This window comes from Salmo trutta, chromosome 4, assembly GCF_901001165.1.
Source record: "Salmo trutta chromosome 4, fSalTru1.1, whole genome shotgun sequence".
In the NCBI taxonomy this organism is placed as follows: domain Eukaryota; kingdom Metazoa; phylum Chordata; class Actinopteri; order Salmoniformes; family Salmonidae; genus Salmo; species Salmo trutta.
The window spans coordinates 21,850,823-21,861,020 of NC_042960.1; the positions used below are offsets into that span (position 1 = coordinate 21,850,823).

A 10,198-nucleotide genomic window follows, 5' to 3' on the forward strand; every position below is an offset into this window, starting at 1 on the left:
ATATCCTGCGTCTCACAGAATGTTCACCCACTCCACCATTCAGCACTCTGTGGAAATCTACACTTTACACCATGATTTGTAATTCCTTTATGCATTTCTGTTCAATCAACAAATTATTATTTCATCCTCAATTGTATGTCCCTCCATTCCTCTGAATGTTTGTGGAAATTAAAATTAAGTGGTGTGCATTGCACAACTGAGAAATGTAAAAGTGTGGTACGTTAGCTATATTGGATAAAATGAAGTTGTACATTACAATTTGAAACAATATGTTATCAATAAATGTAACATTAGTTTAGTGAATACACAACTTACGTTGCATGATGTGTTAATTTAGCCTCCACAATCCCCAAAAACCAGGTGAATTAATCATTTACAGTTTCAAAACTTTTGAACTTAACCAAAGTTTCCTAATACTGATGAGACATTGTTGTTTGTGGGGACTGTGGATATGTATTTTTAGGATTACCCACCAAATGCCTATTTTCATCACATTTAGGACACGCATTGGATGACAGCACCATCCCTTAAAGCTCATTGGTTGACTGAATGCTCAGTGGTTGACTGTGAACTAAAACGGTCTATAAAAAGCACATTCTAGCTGTTCAGTTGCAATACAGCATCAGTGTCTCATCTTTAATACCAACTTTTTAACCCTTTTACATCACTTGAACAGATAAGAGGTTCAAAGAATACTGTAGTGGAATTGAGGCATGCGTGTCTAGCTTTGAATTCACTATACGTCTTTTTCATATTCAAGAATTCCATGGTGACCATGAAACTACTAGTCCTAGTGATGTGCCTGATTGGACTTTGTTCTTCCATTCCTGTAAGAATTCTTGAAATACAACATCAAATCCTGCAATTTACACATCAATACATCAAGAGATTGCTCCTTCCACAGATTGTATTGCATTGGAATGAGTAAAAATCTGGGGTTTTTTCAATATGATGAGCTTAAGTTCACACTTTGAGTGTTGATTACTTTATACTGTAATATCCTTCATCCTGGGATTTTGCAGGTGTCTGAGGAACATGATCGAGAGGAGCGCTCAGCTAGTGATGAGGTACAGTGATATTTAGTACCATCTATTGGGTATTCTTGGGTATTCTATCTATTAGAGTACTATAGTATGGGCTACTATTTGAATATGATTACTAGTATGTTTGAATCCAGAACTTCCCTGTAACACTGACTCTCTCTCTCTCTCTCTCCACAGATGTTCAGGGGTAATGGACGTGGTTTGGGAGGGTTTTACCGCTATCAGCCGCCACAGTACCCATCATACTTCCCATCATACTTCCCTTACGCCCAGCCTCCCCAAAGTAACTCCGCCCTGATGGCCATCCTGCCCTTGCTATTGGCCAGACTCGCTGCCACTCCTGCCGCAACTCCTGCTGCAGCTCCCGCCCCCGCCCCAGCTCCTGCCGCCGCCACACCAGCCCCAGCAGCGGGTGGAAAATGAGATGGGCGACGCTAGAGGAACCAGAGAGAACTCTGACTCCCATGTCTCCACCTTGTTTATTTCAAGTATGTTGATATTAGCTGCTGTTCAAAGCTGATTATTCCATTATCAATAAATGAATTAAGTTTTAAGATCCGTCATTGTGTATATGTTTGTCTGTTGTGTTCTGTTTAATTTACAGAAAATGGGCAATTCTATTTGTGATGCTTTCAAAACAGGAGTGAAACTTCTCTGACATAAGGTGGAAGGCTCTACAAGTCCAAATACAAGTATGAAATCCCCAAAACGCCTGAAGTCATTATCAATTGCAGGGTATTTGGTGTTTCCAAAAAGGGGTCAAAACCCACCACCACAATTCTCTTGCTTTGCAGATAACAAAATATGTTGTCATCTATTTGGTAGCTGATAACAAGACCATTTTGACAGACACTTTGAAAATGGGTTACAACACAAAACGTTTGAACCTCTACTCTATAACTTCAGTATGATGTCAGGTACTGTACATATATTTCTCTAGCGCTGAGAAAGTAACAACATTTAATAGTAGCCTAGTATACAATTTCCCCGCTTAATTTGCTTTAACATGTTGATTTTTGAATCGTTCTTGATTTGAATTAAATCAATATTCGAAGTTCTACAGTAAATTCCTAAAATATTGTGATTTGATATAAAAACCCACTCAAATGCCTTGCAATGTTAGAATAAAATCTAACTTGATTGCATGCTTTCTGACAGTTGCATTAAACACTTGAACTTTTTATGCCATTGGAATGTATATACCGTGTATTCGGAAAGTATTCAGAAGCCTTGACTTTTTCCACATTTTGTTACGTTACAGCCTTATTCTAAAATGGATTAAAAAAAAATCCCTTACCAATCTACACACAATACCCCATAATGACAAAGCAAAAACCGGGTTATAGATTTTTTAGCAAATTTATTTAAAAAAAAGTGAAATATCACACTTACATAAGTATTCAGATCCTTTGTTCAGTACTTTGTTGAAGCACCTTTGGCAGTGATTACAGCCTCGAGTCTTCTTGGATATGACACTACAAGCTTGGCACATCTGTATTTGGGGGGTTTCTCCCATTCTTCTCTGCAGATCCGCTCAAGTTATGTCAGGTTGGATGGGGAGCATCGCTGGTGCTATTTTCAGGTCTCTTCAGATTTGTTTGATCGGGTTCAAGTTCGGGCTCTGGCTGGGCAACTCACGGACATTCAGAGACTTGTCTCGAGCCACTCCTGCATTGTCTTGGCTGTGTGCTTAGGATCGTTGTCCTGCTGGAAGATGAACCTTCGCCCCCAGTCTGTCACGATTCCTACCGACGGTGGCGCCCCTTCCTGCTCGGGTGGCGCTCGGCGGTCGTCGTCACCGGCCTATTAGCTACCACCAATTCCCTTTTTGTTTTTCCCTTTTTTTATGTTTTCTCACCTGCCCTGAGTTAGTCAATTAAGAGGGCTATTTAGTTCAGCTGGCCCGCTCCCTGGCTCCCTGTTCAGCTGGCCCGCTCGATTTGTATTTTCCCTGTTGTTGGGAGACCTTTTATTTTGTACATGTGGTTTATTAAAATTACCACAGTGTTCGCTGCTTCCTGCGCTTCTTTCCGCCACACCACAGACAAGCCGTTACACAGTCTGATGTCCTGACCGCTCTGGAGCAGGATTTCATCAAGGATCTCCCTGTACTGTGCTCCGTTCATGTTTCTCTTGATCCTGACTAGTCTCCCAGTCCCTTCCACTGATAAACATACCCACAGCCGCTGCCACTACCATGCTTCACCGTAGAGATGGTGCCTGGTTTCCTCCAGATGTGACGCCTGGCATTCACACCAAAGAGTTCAATCTTTGTTTCATCAGACCAGAGGACGTTGTTTCTCATGGTCAGAGTCCTTTAGGTGCTGTTTGGCAAACTCCAAGCGGGCTGTCATGTGCCTTTTACTGAGGATTGGCTTCTGTCTGGCCACTCTACCATAAAGGCCTGATTGGTGGAGTGCTGAAGAGATGGTTGTCCTTCTGGAAGGTTCTCCCATCTCCACAGAGAAACTCTGGAGCTGTGTCAGAGTGACCATCGGGTTCCTGGTCACCTCCCTGACCAAGGCCCTTCTCCCCCGATTGCTCAGTTTGGCCGGGCGGCCAGCTCTTGGAAGAGTCTTGGTGGTTCCAAACTTCTTCCATTTAAGAATGATAGAGTCCACTATATTCTTGAGGACCTTCAGTGCTGCAGAAATGTGTTGGTAGCCTTCCCCAGATCTGTGCCTCTACACAATCCTGTCTCTGAACTCCACGGACAATTCCTTCAACCTCAAGGCTTGGTTTTTACTCTGACATACACTGTCAACTGTGGGACCTTATATAGACAGGTGTGTCCCTTTCCAAATCATATCCAATCAATTTGATTTACCCCAGGTGGACTCCAAGTTGAAGAAACATCTCAAGGATGATCAATGGAAACAGGATGCACCTGAGCTCAATTTCGAGTTTCATAGCAAAGGGTCTGAATACTTATGTAAATAAGCTATTTCTGTTTTTTTATTCGTAATAAGTTTGCAAAAATGTCTAAACCTGTTTTGCTTTGTAATTATGGGATATTTTGTGTAGATTGATGATGAAGGGGTCTGAATACTTTCCTGATACACTGTATAGTTTGGATCGAAGGCCCCTTTGTGAGGGAGACCCCTATTTGCTGGTCTGTGACTCCCTGACACTACCCGGTCAGAGGTAATAAGGTTACACACAGATGTTATTGCCATAAATATAGATGTGGAATAGATATTGTTCTGTAATTAACAGACAAATTTCCGCATTTGATCAGTGGCAAGAGGCTAATTTGTTTGCCCAACATTGCAAGGAACAGTGAACATATAACACCCTTCATTGTAACACATTCATTGTTTCATTAGGGCTTTGTGATTGGCTGAGAAACACTATATATTGTCTGTGTATTGATGAGTGTACTAGTGCATGCAGAGGCACTGAGAATTATTTTAACCCTGAGATACGTTAAGTTATTGTAAGGGCTGTCTTCAGGAATGGACCAAAATGCAGCAGAGTTAGTGTTCATCATCATTTAAGCAAAAGAGAACACTATACAAAACAAACTGAGAAAACCGACAGCCAACAGTCCTGTCAGGTGCAAACACACTAAACAAGAAACAATTACCCACAACCCCAAGGAAAAACACACACTACTATATAGGACTCCCAATCAAAGGCAACTCAACACACCTGCCTTCAATTGGGAGTCCAACCCCAATTAACTAACACATAACACAAAACTTCTGCCACGTCCTGACCAAAACTAATACAATTACGCCCTCTGCTGGTCAGGACGTGACAGTTATGGACATTCTAATAACTAACATTTTGTTCAGAGTGAAGTCATTATTATAAACTCATTAACTGTGTAGTAGATTATACATATAATATAATCTGTAACTTGTTGGGAATAGATGGATTAATAAAGTGAAGTTAATGTTTATACTGTACTCTATTTAGATGAAGACTTTCAGCATGAAGATTGTTGTTCTACTTGGATTTGTGATGCTTCTCTCTATTGCTCTGGTAAACCATGCATAAAGTGTGTACATGAAATGCTGGTACAAATGTTATTATTTTAGACGTAGAAAATACTTAAAGTTAGTGTATTTCATCCATATGTACTTTATTTTCTTATTGTTTACTTTTGAAGGCTGAGCATGCATGAGCATGGCCATCAGCATATCATTGAGAAGCGCTCTTCAAGTGAGGAGATGAGTAGTATGTATGACACACATCTTTGATTATTTTCTTCTTTATTGGGGGATAGAGACATTGAGAGAAAGACAGGAAAGGCAAAGTTTGTGCAAGAAGAGATTCAAACCCACGCTGACACGGTATATGTGTGCGCTAAAGTTAGCAGCCTTAACCACTAGAACACCTCAGCCCACATTTACACATACAAAGTTTCCAAAGACAGTATCAACACTGACAGATACTTCACTTTAAATGGTTTAATGATTTTTCCTTCAAATAACTTGACATACAAAGCAATTACCTATAGTATCACTATCTGCATGGCCCTTGTTGTATACAGTTATATATATATATATATATATATATAGTTATAAACAATGTACAGTTATGCTTCTGTAAAGCATAAGCACCTTCTGCTTCTGCAAAGACTTGGTCGGGACCCAGCCCCTGCAGCCCCGGCCCCTGCAGCACCAGCCCCTGTAGTACTGGTCTCTACAGCACCAGCCACTGTAGCACCGGTCCCTGCAGCACTGGTCTCTACAGTACGAGTCCCTCCAGCACCGGCTCCAGCTCCAACTGGTCGCTGAGAAAGGACATGAATCAGAAACTTCAACTCAACAAGAGCAAGCTATGGTTGATGAAATGAACAGAACATTAACTGACACTATGTACTGTAATAGCTGTTCTCCATATTTTTCTGAAGATTCCCTTTGATGTACCTGCCGTATTACGTCTATCTGAAAGATGAAATGGCTTCTGTAGGTTTCCTTTCGCCTGAGAAATATGATTTTGAATACAAACATAATGCAGTTAGGGAATTTGTTCAGTCAGAGCTGGTTGTTTGAAAATATGTGGTATGTTTTTTACTTTTACAAATAAGAATCTGATCTTAATTGACTTACCTTCATAAATAAAGGTTACAATAATAAAAACCTCTACTTTGATTATGCTGCAGCAGCTCCAAAGCTGATGTCTGCCCACTTGCCTTTTTAGTTGACTTTCTCCTTCACACTCTCTCCTCATTAATAAGATAATGATAAAAAAATGTCTGTCTCCTGACATTGTAATACATTTGGTCTCCAGTCTATGGGCTACAGAAAACCACATAGGCTACTACTCTTTCTACCGTAGGCTACATCATTTATGTTAAATTAATTTGATGGAGTGTTGGTGGAGTGCCGCTGCGCTGTGTCTCTCCAACAGCACCCTGGAGAGGCACGCTGGGCATGGACAAGCCTTTGGCAAAGTTGACACTGCTTATCATGGGGCGGCATCGTCGCTCACCTAAATATCCCTCATGCCCCTGAGTGAGAGAAGTTATCATTGTTTTGGGGCAAAATAATGTGGTGTTATGTATTGTTGGAGGTGTATCTTGGTCAGTTTAGCTCGGAAAATACTGCCCTAGTCAAACTACCGCTCTAGGCAGCTGGCTAATCCTGCTTAATTTGCGGGCCGGCCGTGGGGCCTAATCATAGAATTATATTTAGAATTCCTATTAATTCAATAGCATCTCTGTGGACCTAGTCATAAAGATTAGCCATTTTTCTTTTTAAATATATTACCTTTTATTGTGGCATAAACGCAACTGAACATTATGTTTTCATCTGACTGTCAAACACAGGAGGCTGCTGAGGGGAGAACGGCTCCAAATAATGTCTGGAACGGTGCAAACGAAATGGCATCAAACACCTGGAAACCATGTTTTGATGTATTTACCGTTCCACAAATTCCACCACAGTCATTACCATGAGCCCGTTCTCCCCAATTAAGCTGCCACCTGTGCTGTCAATCGCTTCAAAGGGCTCCTTTACTAGGCTTATGTTTTACCAGTATGGAGTACCCTCATTACTTATTTTGCCGGTACGTAGTACTGGGCCGTACCTCCTTACTTTCACCCCTGAATATATATGCATCACTGGACATCTAGCTAAAGAGAGGAGAAAAAAGAGAGGTGTAGTGTGAGAGAGAAAGGGGTGGGGCTTGAGAGAAAATGATTAACACATGACTTAAATCTGAGGATTAGCATCTTGTTTTGTCTGTTGATGTTTCTCACTATATTTAGTGATTGTGAACAATATTTGTGAACAACATTTGAGTTATGTTTTAAACATTTAAACATGTTTTAAATCACAGTCACATTATGATGAGTAAAGTAGGATAAAGATCCAAAGGCCAAATTCAATGGTCAAATGTTAAAATCATTCAATGGTTGAAATCAATAAAAGCTTTGACATAATATAGTATAATGTTACTCCACTGCTTATTTTACTGGGTAGCTTATGATGAGCAAGTAAATAAGTCACTGGGTTACAGTTACTGTATCTGGATACAGTACAGTACATATTCATAAACGGACAAGGCAAAGATTGCAACAAGGCAAGAATAAAAACATATTTCTGTTTTAGTCTGTACATGGATACTGAAGTGTTGCAAGTGGCCCATGTTAGTGTTGCCGTAATCTCTCAATGAAGACACAGACTCACAGTCAGTGTTTTCATCAAGTTAACACTCGTTCTGTACTTGTTCTTGCAGGAGGTGCTTGATTATACTGAAAGTAAGATTGGTCTACTTCAGGAGATTTACTCTCAAAGTTACCAGCATGTTCGCAAAGAAAACATAGAGACAAATAAAGGATAGATTTTAAAAAATATATAAGAAAATCAAAGTGTCCAATATGTCTGTTCCACCACAGGCAAGTGGTAGTCTAACTATGCAGCTGATACTGTACTTGAGCACTAAATCAAGCCACTATTGTGTGATGAATGGGTATTGAAGGAATTTCAATTTCAAGCCATGAGTGACACCATGTGGTTAAAGGTAATACCTCACCTGGTGTGTGTGTGTGTGTTTTTCCGGTGTGTGTGTGTGTGTGTGTGTGTGTGTGTGTGTGTGTGTGTGTGTGTGTGTGTGTGTGTGTGTGTGTGTGTGTGTGTGTGTGTGAGTGAGTACATACTTGTGTGAATACTTTTTGACAGAGAATGACCCTGTGTCATCTATTCATTATTTCTAAATTCAGAGCCCATTACAATGGATTAAGCATATAATGCCCGAGTAATAATATTGAGACAGTGATATTTGGAAATCATTTGTATGACATCCAGACACAGTATTAACCCTCTCAGTCTCGTCAAGATCAACAAAAGGCTAATATTGATTAATGAGTCTAATAAGTAGATAATGATTGTTTTCATTGCTAATCTGCGTATTTATGTAGAGGTTGCTATGATACAAACTACATCCGAAATGAGGCAAGAGTGAAGTTACAGGAACACAGCAATTAATAATGAAGACATGCCTGTTCATTCGCTAATGGAATTTACCTAAAGTACCTGTTTCGAGGAGTCAAGGTAAAGTAAATTCAATTGTAAAGGTGAATTAAATTCCATAACTATTCATGGAAAGCTTATTTACATTTACATTTTAGTAATTTAGCAGATGCTCTTATACAGAGCTACTTACAGTTAGTGCATTCACCTTATAAGAGCTGTGTGGGACAACCACATATCACAGTCATAGTGAGTAAATTTTTCCTCAATAAAGTAGCTATGAGCAAAGTCAGAGTTAGAGGGTGGGGAAAAAGTCAAGTGCGAGTGTTGGTTCACAAAAGGCTTTTTTTATGTCAAATTTAAATTATCATAGGAAAATATAAAGAATATATTGTATAAAATTATACAAATGTTTATGGTTATATGTTAACAAAAACTAAGAAATAAGGACCTTGATTCATTTATTCATTTGTAGGTCTGAACGTCTGCTTTCATGATGAAATTTGCTGTACTTGCCATAATGCTTTTGGTTACTGTGCCTGAAACTGTAAGTGCAAAATGAACTCATCAAAATATCCAGTATATTTTTGTAATTTCAAAGTACAAAAACATTTTGTTCAGAACCCTTTCAGTGGTATGATCAATTTAAGCAATTACAAATGTGTGTTTCAACCTGAATAATAAATTGATACATTGATATGTTTGATGAGTTTGAATCCTTTTTACAGCACTCTGGCCGTCGTCACTATCATGGAAGCTACTCTGACAGTGATGAGGTAAGGGTTTATTTACATTTCTTAAACATAGCTATTTTAAGTATACCCTGTCTGTTGTGTTTTTTTTTGTTATCAAATTTGTATTTTTTTGTTATATGGTGATACAGTAACTCTGTTTTGTGTTTTTGTTAGAGGTTCTATCTTGCCCCGATCCCAACATTTCACTGGTATCGACCGAGGCCAGTGCCTCCCCGACTTCAGTTCCCTCTCTGGCCCTTCTTTCCTGGGTTACTGCCCCAGCCGGCCCCTGCTCCTATCCCAGCACCAAGTCCTGGACCAAGTCCCAGCCAGACCACCACTGCCCCTGCCACCACTAGTAACAGGGGAGATAACGGATAAACAGGAACATCTCAGAACCGGACCAATACCAACCCAATGGATCTTCTTTTGGACTATATGTTTTTATTCTAAAATCACAATAGTACATTCAATAACAACATATTATGCTTTATTCATAAAAAAATCTGGGTGAAATTGTGTATCTTCTTGTTTCAAGTTTTGTTTAATGTTCATTTTTGTTTACTGAATTTAATTCAGCTGTATTAATCACACTTTATTATTTGTGCATTTCCATATATTTGCAATTTTGTTAACTGTTCATTGGAATATGATTTTCTGGTTCATCTTATTGTCTTTGTGTGGATTCATGTTGAAGATCTGCTTTTCTTAATATGTGTACATCTCAATGTATACTACTCAAAAAAATAAAGGGAACACTTAAACAACACCATGTAACTCCAAGTCAATCACACTTCTGTGAAATCAAACTGTCCACTTAGGAAGCAACACTGATTGACAATAAATGTCACATGCTGTTGTGCAAATGGAATAGACAACAGGTGGAAATTATAGGCAATTAGCAAGACAGGTGGTGACCTGCAGGTGGTGACCACAGACCACTTCTCAGTTCCTATGCTTCCTGGCTGATGTTTTGGTCACTTTTGAATGCTGGCAG

The 10,198-nt window shown here is 39.5% G+C and overlaps 1 protein-coding gene and 1 long non-coding RNA gene across 2 annotated transcripts; both read left to right on the forward strand.

Moving 5' to 3' along the window:
* The first annotated feature begins 634 nt into the window (after positions 1-634).
* On the forward strand, positions 635-1,672 carry ambn (ameloblastin). Its single transcript, XM_029749325.1, has 3 exons — positions 635-829; positions 1,023-1,067; positions 1,221-1,672. The coding sequence occupies exons 1-3, from the start codon at positions 767-769 to the stop codon at positions 1,464-1,466; spliced, it is 354 nt and encodes a 117-aa protein (XP_029605185.1). The 5' UTR covers positions 635-766; the 3' UTR covers positions 1,467-1,672.
* A 6,472-nt stretch (positions 1,673-8,144) lies between these two features.
* LOC115191520 (uncharacterized) lies at positions 8,145-9,965 on the forward strand. Its single transcript, XR_003877718.1, has 4 exons — positions 8,145-8,548; positions 8,943-9,014; positions 9,196-9,243; positions 9,376-9,965. It is a non-coding gene; the product is annotated as an uncharacterized LOC115191520 (long non-coding RNA).
* The last annotated feature ends 233 nt before the right edge of the window (positions 9,966-10,198 follow it).